At 35.8% G+C, this 24,553-nt stretch overlaps 1 protein-coding gene and 1 pseudogene across 2 annotated transcripts in view; one reads left to right on the top strand and one right to left on the bottom strand.

Annotated features, from left to right (window-relative positions):
• Nucleotides 1-24,553, bottom strand: part of SCFD1 (sec1 family domain containing 1) — a 104,560-nt gene that overhangs the window by 25,312 nt on the left and 54,695 nt on the right. For both annotated transcript variants that reach the window (XM_015143476.3, NM_001266523.1), the window contains 5 exon segments: nucleotides 14,008-14,104; nucleotides 8,332-8,402; nucleotides 6,238-6,317; nucleotides 2,966-3,028; nucleotides 780-855 (listed from right to left, as the gene is read on the bottom strand). In XM_015143476.3, the coding sequence (XP_014998962.1) occupies nucleotides 780-855; nucleotides 2,966-3,028; nucleotides 6,238-6,317; nucleotides 8,332-8,402; nucleotides 14,008-14,104 (387 nt within the window).
• On the top strand, nucleotides 19,523-20,216 carry LOC106999384 (ubiquitin-conjugating enzyme E2 C pseudogene; annotated as a pseudogene).

Raw genomic sequence — 24,553 nt, 5'->3', positions numbered from 1 at the left:
ACAAAAACAAAAAAGTCATTTAAAAGTGTCCTATATACAAAACGAAGGACTAAAAGAAAGAAAATGTGAAATCGAGGTACAATTTTATTATCCCCAAATATAAATTCTATTTAAAATACTTTGTTTAGTCCAATTTACATAGGACTTTAGATGTTAAGTTCATTAGCTTATTAATATTCTGATTATATGTTAAAATAAACGATACTCATTATGTAGCAGTTCACTATTCTAAATAGGTTAGGTTCATTCTTTCAATTAACGCACTTTCAACAACCTGATGGTAAAGACAAATCAAAATGTAAGTGAAGTCCAAATCCAAATCCAAAATTTTTTAAAAGGTATAAAATTACAGAGCTCTGAGCTACACATGCAAAAATACCTCAGAGTCTTAAATACACTAATAAAGAACTCCTTGGAACAGAAAACCAAATACCGCATGGGAGCTCAACAATGAGAACACATGGACACAGGGAGAGGAACAACACACACCGGGGCCTGTCAAGGGTAGGGGAAGAGCAACAGGGAAGAGAGCTAATGGATGCTGGGCTTAATACCTAGGTGATGGGTTGATCTGTGCAGCAAACCACCATGCCACACGTTTACCTATGTAACACACCTGCACATCCTGCACATGTACCCCAGAACTTAAAAAGAACTCCTTGATTTTATGATTCCTATTTATTACCTGAATAAATCCAGAAGTTGCTTTACCTGAGCAGTTAGCCTGTCAACATTTATGTTTAAAAGTTACCAGTATGTTTTCTAACAAGTGTACTTACTTGCTGTTTCAAAACCAGGTTCTTCACTCCTTCCATCACAAACTGTGATCCTGTATTCATGACTCGTGATAAGAGACTAGGTGGGGGCAAAAGAGAAGGACCATTCTAAGTACAAAGTGCCTCTCCAATCGGTCACAGATAAATATTTACCTGATTACACACCACATGCTGATGATGCTTGCTGTACCTACCACCTTTGTTTTCACTAAACAGAAAGGTCTTGAGAATTTCTGCTGCCATGGGTGTCACTGCTGCAATTTTATTTAACAATAAAATAGTAATTAAAATACTCTGATTAGTCAATTATTAAAAAATATAAAAATAAAGAGCTGCCCTCAAAATATACATATTAATTTCCTAGTCTTAGCTATAGTTTTTTTTGCAAGTTATAATTTGAAGAGAATTCCTTGCCTTCCTGATTGTCCAATGCTAAAAAAAGAAAAACAATTTAAAGCTAGTAACTTGGACAACTTGCTTTAGGAGTTCAAACCACAAGAACATATTGAAAATATATATGCCAGTAAGTACTATGAGTAAGTCAAACATTACTGTATTCTTTTATATCAGCAGGTGGATCCAATCCTACATTGTATATTGTCTCTCCTCCCTATACATAAAATCTATCATATAAAAATGTGAAACAGAACAGACTTACTGAATTTTGCCTCAACTCTGAAGAATGTTGTCTACATTTTAAACAACAACAAAGCACCAGTAAGTGGCTTGCCATACTGGGTTTATATCTGTGGTTCAAACGGTCTCTCACATGGAATTAAAAGATGTTTTGTGAGACAGAATAGTAATCCTGCATTAAAATCTCAGAAGGCTAGGGACAGCTTTCAGATCACCCAAGAGTTTCTTACAACATATTTATCAAAATCCCAACTGCAAAATCATAAGAAATCTAATAGGCTTTAATGTTCAATAAGATTTTTAAGGGATGAAACTGAAAACTCTATTTTATTAAATACATGGAAGTAATTTTCCAAAAATCTTTTCCTTTTCCTCGTCTTGCCTTACTCCACTCTGAAATGAAGAGATGGACAGGATGGAAATCTTTTCATTCACAGAAGCAAGAGAAAGTAATCCTTGTTGGAATGAATGGCCCTGGGTGATTCCTGTCACCAGGCAACTCTGAGGGGGTGTGCTAACCTGAGCAGCACTGTCCAAACTGGCCTGAAAATCCAGGCCAGCTGGATTCCTTTTGTCAAGTACTTACAAGGCTGAGTGCTTTTGTTTTTGGAAATTGTTTCATTAAAACCAGTTACTCAGTGTGGGGCTAGGATAAACCTGTTCTCCTCTGGCTTCCTGCTTTTGTTTTAGCTCTAAGAAGTAAGGTAGGAATTGGAAACTGTATGGTACCAAAAAGAGTAGTCAGAATTACCCTGTTCAGTTTCTCTGAAAATCACACATACTCCACTGGGGTCTCTGGAGTAAGATGTCATACCTAGCCCTGAGGACTTCCTATCATTCAGCACTGCTTGAATCTATCCTGAAGCTAGGCCTAGCTGCAAGTCTATATTAGTTATCAACATTGATATTAAAATAGTTTTAACCTTCAAATGTTTTCTGAAAATGAAAAATATGTTATAATAACAAACAAGTATATGAATAAAAACCATTTAGAAGACAATATTTGTTGTAGAAAATTTGGAAAATAAAGAAAAGTACCCAAAAGAAAAAAACTATACCCCTTAGAATTACCCACTATTAACATTTAGGTGTGTATCATTTCAGCTATGCAATTAAATGTATGTATGTGTATACTCATCCACACAGATACACACAGATGGATAAATGGACATATAGGGATGATACTGTAAAAAATGTCATCTAAGTTTCAGCTTATACCATGTAAAAGACATTAACTTACATTTTAAAGTGAGAATTTGAATGTGCCCAACACTAAGAAACGATGTTTGAGGTGATATACTAATTACCCTGATTGGATAATTACACATGGTATGTATTAGCACACTGTACCTCATAAATATGAACAATTATTACATGCCAATGAAAAATAATTTAAAAAAATAGAAAAGAAAAAGGAGAACTTCAGCCATCTAAATGTCACCAAAGGTATGGTGACATTTTCCACATTCAAAGTGTCAGACATTGTGTTTTTAAGGCATGAAAGTCTGAGGTTTTGAGTACAAAGATGCAACAGAATTATTAAAAATACTTACCCCATTGGTTTAGTGGTAGTGCTGCCATAGCTGGCAGGAGCTGAGGCCATCTTGGTAAAAGCCCTATAAAAGAAGGAAGTTGTATTTAAAAGCTAATTATTAGAGCTAACTCTGGGTGTCATGGCATTAAAATATCTATTGACTAACTTCTATGATGCAGACATTTTCTGAAAAGAGAATTTTTAAACTAATATAACTGTACTACTATTAGTACTAAAACACTGAATTATTATTTTTTGAGACAAGATCTCACTCTGTCACCCAGGCTGGAATGCAGTGTTGCCATCATGGCCCAAATGCATTAGTTTTCCAAACTTCGTATTTTTCTTCATTTCTATGTGATCATTTAAATAAAAAGAACTGATACAGAGACTTGATAGCTTAAAAGAACAATCATATAATAATTTAGTCTTTTTACTGTTTCCTACATTCTATGCTCCCTTGTTTCCAGGTACATGCCTTTGCTCATGCTGTCCTTTAGGAGTATACATTCACTACCTTATTCAATAGAAACTGTATATTTCCTTTTAAGGCTAAGTTCAAAACCACTTTCTTTGTTAACACTTCTAACTCTACCACTCAATGATTTTTCCCTTTAGTTATATTCTACACCAGACTTTTATACTTAATTGCATATATTATTTTCAACTCTTTCTAAATGTCCAGAATCTCTGTAACTAAACAATACGATGAAGGATGGGCAGAAAGATGGCATTTAGATGTGCTTTAGAAATATTTTTATTCTGAGAGTATTTTCATTGTAGAGAATCCAGAAAACATAAAATGCTCCCAGAAGAATCCTGCCACTCTGAGGTAACCCCTGTTAAGATGTTGGTGTAGTCTTCTAATCTTAGGACACATGCCTATTTAACATATATGATTTAAAAACCAAAGTTAGCATCATATTGTATATACTGTTTTATAACACATTTTAGTAGCACACCATAAACATTTTATGCCAATCAATATTCTTTCATAATGATTCTTATTTTAAATGCTTTGTAACTGGGAAAAAAAGAGTACCTAAAGAAAATTTTATAAGGGAAAAAAATGTAAATCACTAAGATGTGGTAGTAGAAATGCTAAAAATACTCAGTTTCAATCTTGACAAAATCTGCCAACAACAGAGAAATCTCAAACAAAAATTTCAGTTCAGAAAGGAGGATGTGAATCAGCAGTGGATTAGAATTTCTGCATTAACAACAACAACAAAAATAGTTTTCCACTAGAAACAATATCTGAACAACAAAGAAGGGTTAAATAAATAACAGTACATTTATATGGTTTAATATTAGGCAAACAGTAAATACTTCCATGAACTGGCATGACGAAAGCTATTAAGAACTAGAATACAAAACTGTATCTCTAAAAATGATTTCCCAGTTTTAAAAAATATCTGGCTGGGTGCAGTGGTGCACACCTGTAGTCCTAGCTACTAAGGAGGCTGAAATGGAAGGATCATGAGCCCAGGAGTGTGAGGTTACAGTGAGCTATGATTGTATCACTGCACTCCAGCCTGGGTGGCAGAGCAATACCTCGTGTCTAGAAAAAAAATCTGTCATATGTATAAAGAATGAAAGAATATACACTAATGTTTACTTGTACTGCAGACACGATGCCACAAGTAGAAAATTCCACATCTGACCTCATGTCAGGTTGCAGTTCAAATGCACAACTTAAGAATACTGATAAAATTACCTTTAGGCTATGTATATGAGACAATAATCGATTTTTTTTGTTTAGACTTGGGTCCCATCCCCAAATATCTCATTTTATATATATGCAAATATTCCAAAATCTGAAAAAATCCAAAATCCAAAACACTTCTGGTTGCAAGCATTTTGGATAAGGGGGACTCAACCTGTATTATAAAAATTGAGAAAGACAGTTTTCAGTTTTCCTTTTAAACAAAGGTTTGTTGTGTGTTTTTTTCTTATTACAAGAACACAGACAAAAGTAAGTTTCAAAAGTATAGATAATAAAAACACTCGTAATCTCACCACTCAAGAGATAACTACTGTTAACAATTTGGTATAATTCTCTTGCTATGCTTATTTTTTTTATATAATTGTGATCAGAAAGCATATTTAATCCTTTCATCTTAAAAAATTATTTTAAAAACTATTTTGAAGGCAATACTTTTTGTAGAAAATTTGGAAAATAAAGAAAAGCACCCAAAAGGAAAAAAAATTCTACTACTTGGAATTATCTACTATTAACATTTAGTTGTATGCCATTTCAACTCTGTAATTACATGTTTGTATGTATATGCTTATATGAACACATACATATGGATGAAAAAATGGATAAACAGGGATCATACTGTAAAAAATGTCATTTAAGTTTTGGCTCAAATGTGACTACCTACTAGATGCTTTCCCTGATCTGCTAAGCAAATTTAGCTATCACCCCCAGCAGGTTAAAATCTTATCACTTAAGTTTTATTTCCTATGTCATTTAACACAGTTTTAACATTATTCTGTTCATTTATTTGCTTATTTGTTGTTTCCTCAACACAAATGTAAATTCACTGACAGTTGGGGCCTTGTTTATCATGCTCGCTATTAGGAAATATTTATCAAACAAATCAATAAAGAGTGTTATAATTTTTTTTTTGACTTTACAATATAACATGAGCACTTCCCAATGTCACTAAGTAAGTCTTCTGATTTTTAATGACTCCACTGTATTTATCTTACAGAAATGCCACAATTCACTTACTAATACTACTGCTAGACATTCAGATTGCTTTTAAAAATTTCATTATTACAATTGTATCTAAAATCTTAGCTTCAATTACTAGTGGTCAGAGTTATTTTTAAAGAACTCTTTATACCATCCAGAAAATTTTTGACAATTTATATTCCTAATAGCAGAGTATAAAATGCACACATGAATTTTCCTGTATCCTTGGCATGGTATTTTCTAAATGTTTGCATTATGTTAATTTGCCTTTCTTGGATTGCTAGTCAAATTAAAATTTCCTCTTAATGCCCTGGAGACATTTGACTCCAGACATTTCAGTCTTTGACTTTCTCACCTTATCAGTAAAGAAACTTATAAAGCTTGCCCAGGAAAGAAAGGCATAACTGTTTTACATAATTTTAAGCTGTAAACAGGGTGGGCCAGATAAGGCAATATTTATGTCACTGGATATATAAAACCATCAAGGCATTGTTCAGTTTTCTTATTAGCATTCCCATTTTCTTGGGAATGAAGCCTCAATTTTACTCCTTTAAATGACAGGAATTAAAGAAGAAAATAAAACTTACTTCCACTGTTTGATATATTGTAAAGGATTAAGGTTGCATCCTGCATCAGTTAAAGCTTTTTTATATTGCTCCAAATCAGCCTGAAATAAGAAAAGAACTATATGACAAAAAATTTTACTTTCATGAAAGATGTTATTTGATTAATTAAAAGTAAGACCAAAGGCATGAGTTTAAATTCTTGGCACCCAAGTAGAGTGGAGTCACGTCTTAAATGAGTACCCATGTGACCACCCAAGACAAGAAAATCGCATATAATGAAAATTACCTTTAAGAGGCTCCCAAATCACCTATAAAAGTACAGTATTTTAAAATTTCTCAGTAAGTCCAACAATGTTATTTTTTTCCTTTACTGCTGGGATAGACTGCTTTTCTTTGGGACACGCACTAAATGATTTGGTTTATTTCTAAACCAGAATATTTCTAAACCAGAAACACAAGGGGAATGACACCAACTCAGGGGAGCTGCAGATTTGGGTTTCTCATCTCATTTTCATTCTAGGGGTCCAGATTCATTAACTGGACAACAGGTGTCCTGCACTTTAAAAAAAAATTTTTTTTCCAACTCTTCCTTACTCATTTCCTGATAAGTCTGGCTGAATTTGTGTAATTTAAAGGAGCCTATCTTAATGATCACTTACATTTATGAAAAGACATAATCCTTACCAAAAGTAAATAAAAATAATGTGGTTAAATTAAGGGAATACTGAATTAAGTTTTAGAATCATATATTCTTAAGAAAAATATTGTAATTAAGCTATCAGAATCCCCTGAGATATATAGGTAAAACTCTGTTGATGAGAGAGATACTTTTTTTTTTGAGATAGAGTTCCACTCTTATTGTCCAGGCTAGAGTGCAGTGGCGCAATCTTGGCTCACTGCAACCTCTGCCTTCCAGGTTCAAGGCATTCTCCTGCTTCAGCCTCCTGAGTAGCTGAGATTACAGGTATGCACCACCACATCCAGCTAATTTTTGTATTTTTAGTAGAGATGGGGTTTCACCATGTTGGCCAGGCTGGTCTCAAACCCCTGACCTCAGGTAATCTTCCCACTTTGGCCTGAAAGAGATACTTATAAAAAGAAAACCATACTTTCTTAAAAAATTAGAAGTGAAGCTTTGTGTTCCCAAGGTAAAGTAGAATGGCTGAGAGCAAATAGCAGGTTTAGTTTTGCTATTTTAATATGCCAAAGATTTTTGACCAACAGAAACCCTATCAATTTACCAGATACTAAAAAAAAAATTGCTGCTGGCAAAGGAATGGAGTTTAGAACAACCACATTCTAAATGTCATCTTGAGGTTCTTATGCTTCTTGCTCATCCAGTAAAACTATACAGTTAACATTAGAGTCAACAGTCTCTAACCCAGTAAGAAGTCTGATACCAAAATCACCACTTTCTTTTATAGAATAGACTATATTTTCTATGTTGGACATTAGTTTTAAAACAATCTTAAAATAAGGTTAACCTTTCAAAAAGCACAGCAAATCTGATTAACTTAGTTTAGAATAGTTATTTTCCAAAAATAAGAATTTTGGCCACTTAAATTCAGTTCACATTCCAACAACTTAAAAGTAGATGTTTCATGGGTAGTTTCCCCTGGTAACAATAAAAGTTGCTAATAAAATACAGCAGTACATAGAAGCAGCCTTAACAAATTGTTTTTATTTCTTTTCTTTTCTTTTATTTGAGATGGATTATTGCTCTCACCCAGGCTGGAGTGCAGTGGCGTGATCTCGGCTCACTGCAACCTCTGCCTCCCAGGTTCAAGCTATTCTCCTGCCTTAGCCTCCCCAGTAGCTGGGATTACAGGTGCATGCCACCACACTTGGCTAATTTTTGTATTTTTAATAGAGACGGGATTTTGCCATGTTGCCCAGACTGGTCTCAAACTCCTGAGCTCAAAGTGATCTGCCTGCCTCGGCCTCCCAAAGTGTTGGGATTACAGGTGTGAGTCACCATGCCTGGCCATTTTTCTTTTAAAGGAATAAAGTAGATATTTAGCTGCAGTGACTTTTACTTCTATTTTTAAAATCTGAATTGTAGTAGTCTACAAATAAGCATTCCCCTTCCTCCCAATAACTGAATAAAGGACATACCTCAGAAGGTGCTTGCTGTGTGCTTATATAATAGATAAGAAACAACCTCATTTTATCTTCTGGAGTTCCTGCTGCATAGGGGAAAAGAGGTTAAAAAAAGATTTTCATAATTGTGGTTATTATGTATTATAGTCAACGCAAGTATGTTACATTTCAAGGCATATATAAATGTGACAAAAACAAAACATGGCTCTTGATTTAACTGAGCTAAGGTGACAGGTACTATAATCACAACCATGTAAAATACAGATATGGAAAAGATTAAATGAGGTGGGATGAGAGGGCTGTGATTATGACAGCATCTCTATTGTATTTTCCAAATTGTGTATAATGTTGAGATTTCCCTTTTAGATATAAACTCATAATGAAAGGAAAGGATATAAGCAAGGTAATCATACAATTCCAAAACAGATACTTTTGAGGTGGCAAAAGGGGTGCCACTAACCATTACATAAGGACAACTGGTATGAAAGTGGGACTATCCTGGGAAACCAGATGTATGGTCACCCTAGGAATTGGGTTATGAAACTTTGCTGGCTAAACAAAATCAACTAGCTGAGCCTAAAGCCGTATTTCTCAAACTGGGGGCCCCTAAATACACGTGTTTCTGAAGGCTTTTATATTACTATAAGAATGGGAAAACCATATATTTTTATTTAAAAAATTTTTATATCACATAGAATACATCTGCCTCAAATTTTAAGACAAAACATAAGATTTCAAACAAATATCTTGCTTGCAGTGCTCTGAGTTACTACTCTTACTACCGAAAGTCCAAGACTGTCCAGAGAAACTCATTTATTGTCTGTTCTTCTATCACGTGCACTTTGGTGGAAATGTGATGAAGCACTGGTCTTGACAAATAACAATATTCAGTTTCACTTTAAAGTGTATCCTAAGATGCAAGAACTCAGAATTGTTGTATTTTATTATTTTTTTTTTTTTTTATTTTTTTTTTTTTGAGACGGAGTCTCGCTCTGTCGCCCAGGCTGGAGTGCAGTGGCGCGATCTCGGCTCACTGCAAGCTCCGCCTCCCGGGTTCACGCCATTCTCCTGCCTCAGCCTCCCGAGTAGCTGGGACTACAGGCACCCACAACCGCGCCCGGCTAATTTTTTGTATTTTTAGTAGAGACGGGGTTTCACCGTGGTCTCGATCTCCTGACCTTGTGATCCGCCCGCCTCGGCCTCCCAAAGTGCTGGGATTACAGGCGTGAGCCACCGCGCCCGGCGTATTTTATTATAGAATAAAAACTAGTTGATTTTTTTCAAAACATAATGACTGACAGGACACTTATTTTTTATGATTTGGAACACTAACACTCATTCTCTAATTATCTGTACTCCCTGAATATGACAAAGAATGGTAAAATAAAGATCAAGTTCTCTAAAGTTCTCATGTCTACAAATAAATACTGTATTTGGGGCATTTTGAATATTAGATTATGAGACTCCAGGGCCTGTTAAATCCTAGGACAATACTGATATTTTTGTTTTAGCAGGTAATTAGCCTGATTCAGTACGGGCTAATGTTCTTACCAGCCTTCCGTAGGTTATTCTTCCATCATCGATTCTATTTTCAAAACCTTTCGCAGTGCTATTGGGATCTGTCCCACCAACCAGTGGTCAGTCCGGGGACTGGGAGGTAGTCGTCTAACTCTTCCCCTCTCAGTCTTTGAAATGCTGTTTAGGATCAGCTTCATACATGTGCAGTTCAGGGGTGAACCCAGGAATTCATGAACAACTTTACGAGGTTACTTTCCTGAGCTCCTTCCTCTCCACAATCTCCCTGGTACTTTCCCATTTCCTTGGCCTTCCCTTTTTGGTGCCCCAGCTAGAAAGCTTTGGCTTTGGTCACCCTGCTTCACTGAGCACTTCCTGCCATAACTGCTGCAACTATGATCGACCAGCTAGAGGACAAAGGGCACAAGAGTAATGAGGCTTGTCCTACCCACTTGGGACCACAGATCCTAATATACAAGAGGAAGGTTCCCCTCCCTCAGTTTTCAGGGCCTGTGGATCCCTGAGTTTGCTTTAAGTATCTTCAGCATCTAGCATAGCTTTTTCTAATAGCAGATACTTACTTCCCTTAAAGAAGGAACAGCTCCCACTCTTCTTCAAGGGGAAACATACTTTAAAACTGCTACAGTGTTAATAACTGCCTTAGAACATCTGCTAAGGTTTTAAAGACCAATCTGATGGTAAGGGCTGCTGATGGTAAGGGCTGCGGAGCATACTGATGGTTATAATGACATAACCACAGGGAAACCAAACTGAAAATGTTAGCATGTGTCCTTTACAACTATGATTATTCTAAAGCCTATAGCTACAGCCTGGAACCTCTTGTCACATGTACCTCTCTCCTTTGACTGCTACTTTAAAGTCAGAATTCCCTTACTGAGTAATCTGGTGTATTTTAGAGAAAAGTTTTAAGTACAGTTTGGAGAGCTTTTGTTCTCCCTGAAATTCTGAGAGTAAGATGCTGACCTGCTGTCCCATCACCCCCAAATGTCAAAGACATTCTCTAACACAGCCTCAGTAAAACAATTAGCAAAATGTGATATTAACACTGACACATTACATTGATGTGATATACTACATGATACATTCATTACCATTTAATCCTCAGATCCTATTTCAAGTTTTACCAATTACGTCTACAGTATATTTTATGGAAAAAGGATCAATTTCAGAATCACGTGCCACATACAGTTGTCATGCCTCTTTAGTCTTCTTCTGTATGAAACAGTTCCTCCATTTTTCCTTGACTTGCATGGCCTTGGTTACTTTTTAAGACTATAGGCTGGTTTCTTCCTAGAATATCACACAATTAAATTTTGTCTAATATTTCTTCATGATTAGATTTAGGTTATACCAAGGCAAGAATATCACAACAGTGATGCTGTGTTCTTTGCACTGAATCCTACTAGCCCTTTACCTCTCAGTCTTTCCTGAGCTCCTTCCTCTCCACAATCTGCTTAGTACTTTCCCACTATTTTATGTCTCTTTACTGACGATGTTCACTGTGGTTACCTAATAAGATATTTATCAGGCTTCTCCACTGCACGGTTACTTTTTCTCCCTTACGGCTAATAAGTATTTTGTGGGGAGGTATTCTGAAACTGCATAAATATCCTATGAAATTTCAATTTATTCATTTATTATGTCCACATGGACTCTTGGCATCCTCTTTTATCAGTGGGTTATAATCTGTTATTATTTATTTTGATGCTCAAATTGTCATCTTCAAGTTGACTTCTGGGTTCTTTTGACAAGTTCTATTATTTTTGGAGTACCATCCCTGCCTTCTGATACAACAAAAATGTTCCAGACTCATTTTGTACTTTTGCTCCCTGCCCCACCTCTGGAATCAGCCACCTCTCCAAGGAGTCCTAGTGGAAACTGTATTTATAAGCCAGCATCTTTACTAGTTGGGTATTGCAGGCCCTTTCAGTTAGCAGAGCTAGGGAATACATGAGTGTACACACCACCCCCGCTCCCACATACAATCTATATTTATTTCTGTATCTGAACAGATATATAGTGAAAACACTAAGTTCACACCAACACCTCTAATTTCAATCCAACACTACAGGGTTCATTCTAATTTTTTCCCTTTATATATTTATAAATTCCCTCTCTGACAATGGGAAATTGGGCTTTCTTTATATTATCCAATATATTTATCTAGCCAGTCCCCTGTGTATAACAAATATCCCATCTCTGTTTCCATCCCCTTGCTGCATGGATGCCCTTCTTACTTCACTTGAGCTCTGATTTCCTGCAGTGGACCCATCCACATACCTAGACATACTTCTCAACTCACCTAGGCCCAAGCTGGTTTGTTCCTGCGTGGGGGTCACCCTCCTCAATCTGTTAGGGTTCTCACACACCTTACTAGACTACTCCCACATGTGGACACTCTGCTTTCCTTTACTGAACTTTGACATCTAATGCCAGATTACTAATACTCCGTTTATCCCATGAGTGGATGCCCTTAGCTATCTTGCTCAGGTTCCAACATCTTATTCTAGACCAAAGTGGCACTAGACTGCTACTTTGCATGAATGCCTACCTTGCTCTATCCTACTTAGTATCTTTAGGGATAAATCGTTTGAGAAAGGGGAAAGGAAAAAGCAGGACTGATTGCCTTTCTGTCAACATGCTTTTTTGTTTCAACTTTACTTGAAAGTTACTGTAAATAACAAGGAATAGCTCAGAAATGATGGACTTCATATAACTTTTTGAATTTCACTGTAAAATGCATATACCTTTAAAATGCTATGTTCTCACCACAAATCTAGCTTTCTAAAAGTGTGAGCAATACTTATGGCTTCTCAGATGTTTGTATAAATAGAATCTTTAATCATAAAATAGTCTGCACTTTTAAATTATTTTCTAATTTGGATTACAGTCTAAATTTCATACCAAAACGACAACTCAAAAACCATCATTATGCAGCTTAAATAGCTTATATGCAAAATGGGTCCTAGGCTTTCCATTTGTTTTGGAAAAAGCGGAGATTTGAATTCAAAACTATTCTGAAATGATCTATAGGTCTCTAAAGTTTAGGGAATTTCAGAGGCTAAGACACTATGTGGATCCCACAATCTTTATAATTAAAAGCCACAATTGGATTACATTAAAATGTTTTTGACTATTTTTGCCTGTGGTTTTTTTTTTGAGACAAGGTCTTGCTCTGCCACCCAGGCTGGAGTATAGTTGTGCGATCACTGCTTACTGCAACATTGTACTCCTAGGCTCAAGGGATCCTCAGCCTCCCAAGTAGCTGGGACTACAGAGGCATGCCGTCCCGCCTGGCTAACTTTTTTCATTTTTTTGTGTGTATACGGGGTCTTGCTTTATTGCCTAGGCTGGTCTCAAACTTCTGGGCTCAAGCGATCCTCCTGCCTCAAGCTCCCAAAGTACTGGGATTACAGGCATGAGCCACTGTGCCTGGCCAGTCTTTACCATTTTTAAGTGCACAGTTCAGTGGTTAAAAAAAAGTTTTATATTTTTTTGTTCCCTTCATGCCTCCACCTCTCTCCCTTTCCTGGCCTCTGGTAACTCTATCATCATAAGATCTACTTTTTAAGCTTCCAAATGAGTGAGAACATGTGATATTTGTCTTTCTGTGCCTGGCTTATTTCACTTAACATATTGGCCTCCATAGATCATATTTTCTAAGTACAAATAGTTATATTTTAAGAAAATCTAACATACAAATATTTAAAGTGATTGGCCATAGAGTTTCTTTAAAAGTAAATTCCCTAAACATGTAAAACAGAATTTAGTTTTAGATTCATCTTTTCAGGAAACTGAGGGTAGACCAAAGTAATTAGGAAGCGAATCCTTAGAGACACCTGCTTTGAATGTTATACCTTCAAATCTTCCTGGAACCAGTAGAAATTAAGCTTTACATATGAATAGCCTTAAACAAATGAATATAAAAAGTGCTTAAATACTATCAAATAAAAGTTCAATGAAATGAAATGCAAATCATTTTTCCACTATAGGAACTGCTAAGTTGTAAAATTTTCCCAGAAAATAGCTCATTTAATTATCTTGATATTAGCATTGATTGTCAGAAAAACAACAATTCTATTCAGTTTACTCAATTGAAAATGCTGGTTTCATCAGATATGAAACTTACATTAGCCTCAAATTTTTGGTACCTACCATCAGGGTCTGATATTATATCTAGAAGAGATTTATCCAGAGTAGTTTTGCTCATTATTTTTTCTTCATATTCAAAATATACATCCAATTTTCTTGCCTGTTTCAAAATAAATATGAGAATATATTAAGTCATTAAAATACATGCTGGTCTACTTACAAGTTTCTATTTTCTATGATCAATTTTAAGACATGTTCTTTGAGACAGGTCAAAAGTATAGTTCAGAAGTACCAGGCTGAAGTACAGTGGTGCAATCTCAACTTCCCAGGCTCATGTGATCTTCACACCTCAGTCTCCCGAGTAGCTGGGACCACAGGTATGTGCCACCACACCTGGCTAATTTTTCTGTATTTTTTATAGAGATGGGGTTTTGCCATGTTGTGCAGGCTGGTCTTGAACTCCTGAGCTCAAGCAATCTGCCTGTCTCGGCCTCCCTAAATGTTGGGATTATAGGTGTGAGCTACTGTGCCCGGCCTTCATTTCTTAACAGAATTTAAAGTGCCTTACTTTTGAATACTTTTGAATATATATTTAATATAGGAAAAAAATAGATTATTTTGTTTACCATATTTGATGGATAAATTCAGCAGTAATTCTGCATACCATACATATATTAGCAAAGATAAAAACACAATTCTTACTTATTGTATTGGTTACTGGCATACAAATCATATTGTACTCCATGCAAAATTCATGTCAGGTGGTCAAGTTATGTTTACTACTTTAGTGTGCAAATCCACACACATTCACATTAACTGAATGGAAAGTTACCTTAACTAAATTATTGTCCTTTTTGTTTTTTTTAAAAAAAATTAAAACTTTCCTTATTAGTTTTCCTGTTTAATATCTTGAAGTTTAAGATAATGGAAACTAGTAAAACTTGGCTGTGTGAGACCTTTCCTAATTGAAAATTTTGTTGATTAAAATTATCCAAATAAAGTTAACATATTAAGATCCTCAAAAGCAAATAAAAATGATCAAATATCTCTTAAGTTATGCTTCAGATAAATCAGATATTATTGAGGGTGTTAATAATCAAGTGGGAGTAGAAACCATTCATGAAATAATAAAAATCAATTTTTATAATTAAAGGTGTAAACAAAGTGGGAGTAGAAACCATTCATGAAATAAATTAGGATTTATAGTAATACCAACATAGAACCAATATACAAATATACAACATAAATACATTATGCTAAAAGGCAGAATGAAATAAATAGCCAATTGAGGAGGAAGTGATACATTCTGAGTTGAAGTCTGAAAGTGACTTAGGGACACAGATATAGTTCATTTCAGTTAAACAGATCATGCCAAGGCACAACAAGGTAGAAACATCTCAATAGTAGACTAAGGAGTGAATTTCATATATGGAGCAAGAAGAAATCAGAGTCCTCTCACTCCCACTCCCTTGGAGTGGCACGCAAGGCCAAAATTTAATAGATTAAATATCCAGACAGTTCAAAAATGAATACAACATAAAAAGACATATACTGAGAAGTCTTATTTTTCATCCCTGTCCTCTTCCACCCCATTTCTACCTGCTTCTATAGGTATTTATTATTATTATTATTTCTTCTAGGTTTTTAGAGTTTCTTTGTGCAAATATAAGCAAAGGGTCTGTATTCTAATATCTGTCTCCTTCCTGACACAAGAAGTATGATACTGTACTTTTCCGCCCTTTTCTTTCACTGAACAATATATTCTACATCAGCATGTAGAGGATTCCCTATCAGTGAGCTCTTGTCTATGAAATCTCCAGCCCTTCATATTCTTCAGACTCTCTGATATAGGAACTATTTTAGCTACTCTATAAAGTTATTTTGAATACTAAAACAGAGAAAAAGTAAAGTCCTAAAAATGAGAAAGTCCCACCAATAATATTAAAAACGAACAAAAGAAATATAAGAGATTCTAGGAAAAAGACCACAGTAGTAGCTGTGGGAATAGAAAGGACAAGATGAGTATTTAATACTTTACATGAGAGAAAGGATATGGGATACAAAGCAGTGAAAGAAGAAAAAGAAAACTTTGGGGAACAACAATGATACTAGAAACTATTAATGTGAATATTAGCTTGGGAAAAGCCGTTATCTGCAGAGTGAAGTCAGGAATGGAAGGGGAAAGGTGCTAAAATAAGATGTTAAACCAACTTTCAGGCCCTCTGATCCAGCTAACCTTTTCTATTTTATCACTACTCACTAAATTCCGTTTCCTCTAGTCACATCAAATAGTTATTTCATTAAACTTTTAACTTTTCATTAAATACTGTGTTCGCTTTTAATTCTCTAGTCTTAGGCTCAAGTTATTCTCTTAGCTTTTGCAGAATATATTGCTCTTCTACCATCTACTCAGTGAATTCTATTCATGCAAGATCTACCTTCTCTGTAGCTTTTCTGCAACTCTTCCTTCAATCCCTGCTCTCTCCCCTTTCTGACCCTCTCCCAGTGTCCTCCTTGGCCAAAATAACTCATTACTCCTTTATCTGTGTATCAACAGCACTTTACACACCTCATCATAATAACAAAGATCACAGTATATTACTGTCCTTTGCTTATGTGTCTAAAACTGTAAACTCCTTAGAGCATATCTAATTAACTATTTAACCCTAGGAGTCTAACACAGCACCTGGCTTATAACAAGCACTTGCATTTGTTGAATTTCGAAACCAAGAACAGGACGTACACAGACCAAGCAATCATTTTTAAAAGTCATGAAAGTAGATGAATGAACTTCTGGAAGTGGAAAACATAAATAATCTAGTCTTTTGTGACTAAATATATAAAACTCAGTATGCTAAGGTGTGATGGCACATGCCTGTAGTCCCAGGTACGTGGGAGGCTGAGGTGAGAGGATCGCTTGAGCCTTGGGAGTTTGAGACTAGCCTGGGAAACACAGTGAGACCCTGTCTCTAAATAAATAAATAAATAAATAAATAAATAAATAAATAATCTAAATATGCTAAATGCCATAGCAGAATCTAATTTCTGTAACTATATAAATCAGTAAAAAGAACATGGCTCACTGACTTATGTTAAGTACAGGCAATTGGTTCACTTTGCTCCTTTTGAGATGTAGTAACTTACTTATAACATCAACTTCTAACGAACAATGGAAATAGGGTCCAAAAACAACTTAATGTGATTGCCACTAGGTAGGGGGTTTCTTTTTGAGATGACAAAAATGCTTTAAAATTAGATTGTGGTTGCAACCACTCTGTAAATATTCTAAAACCTATTGAATGATATGTTTTAAATTGATGAATTGCAAAGTATGTAAGTTACATCTCAATAAAGCTGTTAAAAGTAACAGCCCTTTAATATACTGATTATGAGGGAGCACCATCTAAGAGGAAACGGAGTGACGTGCTATACAGATTTTCTAACCTGCATAAGAGAACTAGTATCTCTTCGGCACCTACCATGTGTAAGGCACTTTACTTACAACTACGGCTTTCAAGTGTTTTTAAAAAGAGAGCCTCAGGACCCTCTTTCTCACACCAAATCTTCTGCAGAACCCTAAACACAAAATAGATACAAGTGATCCATTAAATGTCTCCATATAGCTCTAGGGTACCAGAGAACAGGGTTCAAAAATTACTAACTTACATGATCTCATTTAATTCTCCAAATAAAACTATGAGCTAGGAATTATTAATCTCACTTAAAGATGAAGAAACAGACATAAACATGTATTTCTTCAAGATTACCAGAGTAGAAGTAGTACAGAGTTGAGATTCAAATCCAGGTCATACTCTAATGTATACCATAGATAATAGGGAAAATTACACTACCCTCAAGAACAACTTATTGCTTCCTTCTATGGGCCTTTTCTCAAATTCTTGAAATGAGGAAAAACACTAAGAGAAACAAATTCTGTAATTCCAAAGATTAATTCTTCTTATATAACATGGGCTCAAAAGAATACAGTTTGGGTAATAAGAGTGACATAAAAAATGAACAAATTAAAAATATAAAACAAAATAACAAGGTCAAGATAAACTGAGATTCTTTGGTAGCTTCAATAAATATTAAGAATAAGTGAGTAAAAGGGGAACATTCTAGACAATCAAAAGCATGGAATACAGATTATATATAATGAATATAAACTCTGAGAGCCATGCATTTCTCAAAAATCCTTTTACAAGGACATTCTATGGGAGGAATCTCATTAAAATAAATTCTAGTGCTTTTCTCCAAATTTTGGTCATTAGGTAAACAATCAGACTGATTTTACATTCATTTTTTCAGTACACTGCCTCAATTTATATTATATCAAATGAACATTAACATGCTGTGCACACATACACACATATACAGATTGTGTTAGACATCTGACTGGCCACGGCCCACAGGGTTTGGAAAGAACAAAGGAAGGGAGCCCTTTCTAAAACTAGCTTGTCCCTTCTCACCAAAAAGGAATAATCTTAAAACTTATCTGACGCTAAAGCTGGACACCGTGGCATGCACCTGTAATCCCAGCTATTCAGGAAGCTGAGGCAGGAGGATCACTTGAGCACAGGAATTCAACAGAAGCCTGGGCAACATAGTGAGACTTGTCTCTAAAAAACTCTTATCTGAGAAGTACAGGTAGTACACATGGTTTGCTTTTTGAAAATCCATAACCTGGGACATTTGCCAGATGACCAAGAAAGGACACCAAACAAATTAATTCCCTTTTCCTTCATATAATTAATTGCAGGGATTTTTCCTTCTGTTTACTATTTCTCTCCCCAGTCTAGCTACAGACACTACTGTTCTAGAACTCTATTCACCGCTAGCGATAATTCCCATTTTTTTGTTTGTCTTTGTAGATGACATATTTTTTTTTAAATTATACTTTAAGTTCTACGGTACATGTGCACAACGTGCAGGTTTGTTACATATGTATACTTGTGCCATGTTGGTATGCTGTACCCACCAACTCATCAGCACCCATCAACTCGTCATTTACATCAGGTATAACTCCCAATGCTATCACTCCCCCCTCCCCCCTCCCCATAATAGGACCCGGTGTGTGATGCTCCCCTTCCCGTGTCCAAGTGATCTCATTGTTCAATTCCCACCTATAAGTGAGAACACGTGGTGTTTGGTTTTCTGTTCTTGCGATAGTTTGCTGAGAATGACTGTTTCCAGCTGCATCCATGTCCCTACAAAGGACACGAACTCATCCTTTTTGATGGCTGCATAGTATTCCATGGTGTATATGTGCCACATTTTCTTAATCCAGTCTGTCACTGATGGACATCTGGGCTGATTCCAAGTCTTTGCTATTGTGAATAGTGCCGCAATAAACATACGTGGATAATTCTCATTTCTTACCTCAGTCTAATGACTGGGTTGATGACCAAGTCTAGAGTGATCCTTCTTGGCCTTCCCTGTTCTTCAGACCCCAATTCTATCCCCAATTACCATTCAGCAGTGAAAAGAAAGACAGAAGGGAATAAGGAGTTATACCTCCTTTCTCCCTACTTCTCAGGAGGTAGAGGGAATGATAAACCTTTCTCTGTTGCAATGCTACATTAGGAATATTCCAGATTACGAATTAGATAGGGTTTGTGAGACAGAAACCTACCTACCACGTAATATCTATAGGAAAGTGTACCCCCACAGTTGCAGTCGTGAGCTCTCCGAATTCCTGTCTCTCTGCCAGCATCGCCTGGATGGCCTCCCCAAATTGCGAACCAGCCACCACTAGCATCGCAGCCTCCTATAAAGGAGCCGAGCCAAGCTGGGGTGCCACGCAGGGTCCCATGGGCAAAACAGCAGGAACTCATGACTCATGATGTGTGGTGACAAAGGCATTTCTGCCTTCCCTGAAGCAGACCACCTTTTCACATGGGTAGCCATCCATGGAGCAGCTGGCACAGTCTATGAAGACCTGAGGTATAAGCACTCGCTAGAGTTCCCCAGTGGCTCCCCTTACAATGCTTCCACGGTGAAGTTCCTCACGCCCTGCTACTACCCCAGTGTGGACACCCAGGGTAACATATGCATATGCCTGGACATCCTGAAGGACAAGTGGTCTGCCCTGTATGACATCAGGACCATTCTGCTCTCCATCTAGAACACTCTCCATCTCCAGCCTACTAGGAGAACCCAACATTGATAGCCTCTTAAACACGCATGCTGCCAAATTCTGGAAAAACTCCACAGCTTTTAAGAAGTATCTGCAAGAAACCTACTCAAAGCAGGTCACCAGTCAGGAGCCCTGACCCAGGCTGCCCAGCCTGTCCTTGTGTTGTCTTTTTAACTTTTCCTTAGATGGTCTTTTTTTGTGATTTCTGTATAGACTCTGTATCACCAGCTGTGGTATTATTTTTGTTTTTGTCTTTTAAATTAAGCCTCAGCTGAGTCCTTGTGATGTATATTAAATAAATACATTTTGGTCATTAAAAAAAGTATATCCCAAGCTACAATGAACCTAGAACCAGACTTTCAGGATATAACCTACACCTAAGTTGAAGACTGTTTATATTCTAGCCATTCCTGTTTTTTTCTTACTTCTTCACATGTTTCATTTCTGCCATCTTTCAGGGCTGTATTTGGATATCCAGGTGGGTAGCACCAGTAATGCTGTATTATAACCATCTGTTGCTTTGTATAATATAACAAAATAGCCGTTTTTAATTTATTTTCAGTTATTCAGGTGTGCATTTTGCTGCAATTCATACTGGTGGGCTTGCCACTATATGCATGGGTTTGTCAATGTGAAAAATTACGTTACAAAAAACCAAGATGGTCCATAAAATTTATTTAAAGGTGTTCTATGATACAAGTGGCTGAAAATATTTACTTGTTGGGTTCCCAAGCTACAATGAACTTAGCTCATGTGCCATAGTGACTTAGGAATCTTGAATAAAATTCCTCTTTTTACTTCTACCTCTCTTCTGTGCACAGATAGGACAGTATACTATCAAAGTGAGAAACCTGGTTATATCTTCAATTTCCACAACAGATTATCAATCTTACTAGTTGGTTATCTCATTTCCAAATATATGCATTTTTTCTCTCAACCAAGAGCATCGAATTTCTAGCATTCCAGGCCTAAATCAGAATGTATAACCTCAACTTGTTATCTCACTCCTATCAAAAGTCAAAATGAAAAAATGATATTACAGATTATTCAAAGAATATGCAATCTTTCCACTCCAGATACTAAAAATTCTATTCTTAGTTTAACAACAGGACGTATACAGAGGAACCATTAGAGGGCAATAAACTTAGACTTTGCTACGTCAGTAACTCATAGAACTGCTCTCATTGAATTGTATTTAATATTATATCCCTGGCTTTCATGAAAGCTGCTATATGAAACAGTCACATGAAATCTATAAGGGTAACTGATATTGAATACTACATCATCACATCACTTAATTTATTCTAGATAATGCCCAATCTGAGCAATGTCTTTCATAATGTGATGCTAAGAAATGGTTTGCTTAGAATAAAAAACAGAAAATCTTTCTGACAGAAAGTTTTTTTTTTTTTTTTAAAATCTTAATCATCTCTCTCTTTTTTATCTTGGCTGTGAGAAAATTCAAAGCCAAATTTGAGAATTAACATTATAACTATTGAGCTTTTACTGAATTATTTTTGAGCTTTTATTGGATTGTTTTCATTCTATGTGCTATTTGAGGGAGCTGCCTTAAATCTATTTTAGAATATGAACACAATATTTAATCTGTAAGTTTATCCTATGTATTGACTTGTGCTAAAAATATTTAAATTCAGACTAAAATGATCTATATAATAAAAAATTTAAAATGTACACAAAGTGATCTTTATAATGGCAAGTATAAAAAATATAAACAGAAGTGACCTTATTATCATGAAATAGTGAAAACTGCTTTATGATATTTCTGTGACATTTGTAAAGTGTTGTCTTGTTTTCTATGGCTCTCAGAAATCATTTCATTTTAATTTATTCAACCAGTATGTTGAGTGCTTTTTTTTTTTTTTTTTTGAGGCAGAGTCTCACTCTGTCATTCAGGCTGGAGTGCAGTGGTGCCATCTCAGCTCACTGCAACCTCTGCCTCCTGGGTTCAAGTAATTCTCATGCCTCAGCCTCCTGAGTGACTACAGGCATGTGCCACCACATTCGGCTAAGTTTTGTATTTTTAGTAGAGATGCAGTTTTGCCATGTCGGCCAGGCCGGTCTCGAACTCCTGGCCTGAAGTGATCTGCCTGCCTTGGCCTCCCAAAGTGCTGGGATTACAGGCGTAAGCCACCACGCCCAGCTGAATGTTGAACTCTTAAAATATATACTTAGAAAAAGAACAGCAAGTTAAATCCAAAATAGGCAGAAGAAAATGAGTAATAAAAATTAGAGCAGAACCAGTGAAATTAAAAACAGGAAATCAACAGAGGGAAATCAACAGAGAAAAATCACAGACTATAGAGGTTCCCTACTACTCTCTATTTTTTGTTATTTTTATCTTTTATGAGATGGGGGTCTTGCCATGTTGGTCAACTGGACTTGAACTCCTGGGCTCAAGTGATCCTTCCACCTCAGCCTGAGTGGCTGGGATTACAGGTGCATGCCATCACACCTTGCTTGGTTGTTATTTTTTCAGTTTAAATTATTCTTAATCCTATGGTTACTCCAAAGGGATTACAAAAGAGCAAGCAATTCTCATTGAATTTTAGTAGATATGTTTTACGGAACTACAGCATGGTAGAGAGAACATGGGACTTAAAAACCCAAGTTAAAATTCAGGCTTTAGTAGATGGTCTTAAGCCAAGTATTCAGTATTTTTGAGATTCAATTCCTCTGTAGAATGCGGGAATATACCTATTATGTTAAATATCTAACATAACAGTGAAAAAAAAAAAGTTTATTCTCCTTTTAAAAGAAAAAAAAAACACCCCACATCTTATGTTCGTATTTTCAGCCAAGGATTAGTTCTGTTTCTCTGGGGAACCTTGGCTTATACAGGTAGTTTGCTTTCTCATTATTGAGTTTTGAGATGTCTTTATTCCTCTGAATTTAATCTTTATGAATCTATTAAACTGGGTCTTGCTAAATGACAATGCTTCATCCTCACAAAAGCAGGTATTAGGGAAGTGAGAGCCAAGAGCAAGAGAAAGTTGATTTCATACTCCTTTTTTTTTTTTTTTTGAGATGTAGAAGTAGTTCCAGAAATTCACAGTAAGGAGTTGAAGGATATTCCACTCACTGGAGAGCTATCTTTTGTCATACTTGCAATAAAAAATAAAACACTTCAGATTCTCATAGTAATTAATCTTATTTTGAGATGGGAAGAGATAAAAGACAAGTGATAGCTCATCCACTGTGACCTTTCTGATACAGAATATATTTTTCCTCTGTCTTGAAGACACCAAGGTAAAAAGAACTTTCACTTGATATGTATACTGGACAAGAGATCATTTTAAACAAATCAGCACAAAATCCAGCCAGAGAAATGTTCTGACTTCTAGTATAGTAAAAGACCTCTAATGTGATCAGGAGCAATAGTGATCAGTGAATCAAAGTCAGTTAATGTTAAAAAAAAAAAAAAAAAAAAAAAAAAAGTCAGTTTATGTGAAGAATAAAACAGGATCTATGCTGTATGTTTTAAGACCCAAAATATACAGTCTGTCAATCACTGATCTATGTCCAAGATTTCCTCTTTGAGTATAGAGATTCACTGACTGACATTTTTTTTTCTTTCTTGCATAAAGCACACCTATTGGAAATCACCTATGATTTCCAGGTTTGCTTCTTTTGGAGTGGAATAAAAAATTTCAGAGACATTGCAAAGTAATTTCAGTACAATATAGTATTTTCTGAGGTTTTCCAATCTTTTATGGTGAAGGTTTTTTACCTACACCTAATTCAAACAATATTTAAAGACTCATGTTCACTGAGTCTAAGATATGCAACTTAGTTTTATAGAAACAATCTTCTTTTCATACTCATACAATTGACACAAATGCATTAAAACACAAATAACTCATTAGTAAGCAAAAAAAAAAAAAAAAAAATCCAATCACGAGAGCAGAAAAAGGCACAGGATAATAAGGAAATTGTTATGAGTTATCAACATGTTAATAATGTGGCTACTGGCCACTGTGGTTTACAGAGGGCAACAGTTAATTTGGTGTGTTGACTAAGTAGAGATCAGTTAAGAGAGTTTCTACTTTATTTTGAAAGCTTATCTTCCCCATAAAAATATAAGGCAGTTGAACCAAAAAATAAAAATAAAAAATCAGTCCTCAGAAGGAACACTAGTGAAAAGCTAGCATTGCCAACAAGGGTTAAGCCTTCTTTAGAGTACAGACATCACCTAATCAGATGATGTCTTAGATCTAATTCAGTCCCTATAAGACTGTCTATAAGAACCAGTAAAACAAAAATGAGGATCCAGTAACAATTAAGCCTTGCCTCACAAAGTTTATTGATACCTTATTCTTTACCAGCTATATCCAGTTGGTTGGAGCATTTAGATGTGGGTGCTCTTCCTGTAAGGTGGGAACACTGGGGGAAAGAACACATGATACCATTTCCTCTCTCATCTCATCAACTATGCCTTACAAGTAGGTTACTTTT

The sequence above is a fragment of the Macaca mulatta genome, chromosome 7, assembly GCF_049350105.2.
Source record: "Macaca mulatta isolate MMU2019108-1 chromosome 7, T2T-MMU8v2.0, whole genome shotgun sequence".
NCBI lineage: Eukaryota > Metazoa > Chordata > Mammalia > Primates > Cercopithecidae > Macaca > Macaca mulatta.
The sequence above is the reverse complement of the archived record's forward strand: the minus strand, read 5'-3'. Positions and strand labels throughout refer to the sequence as shown.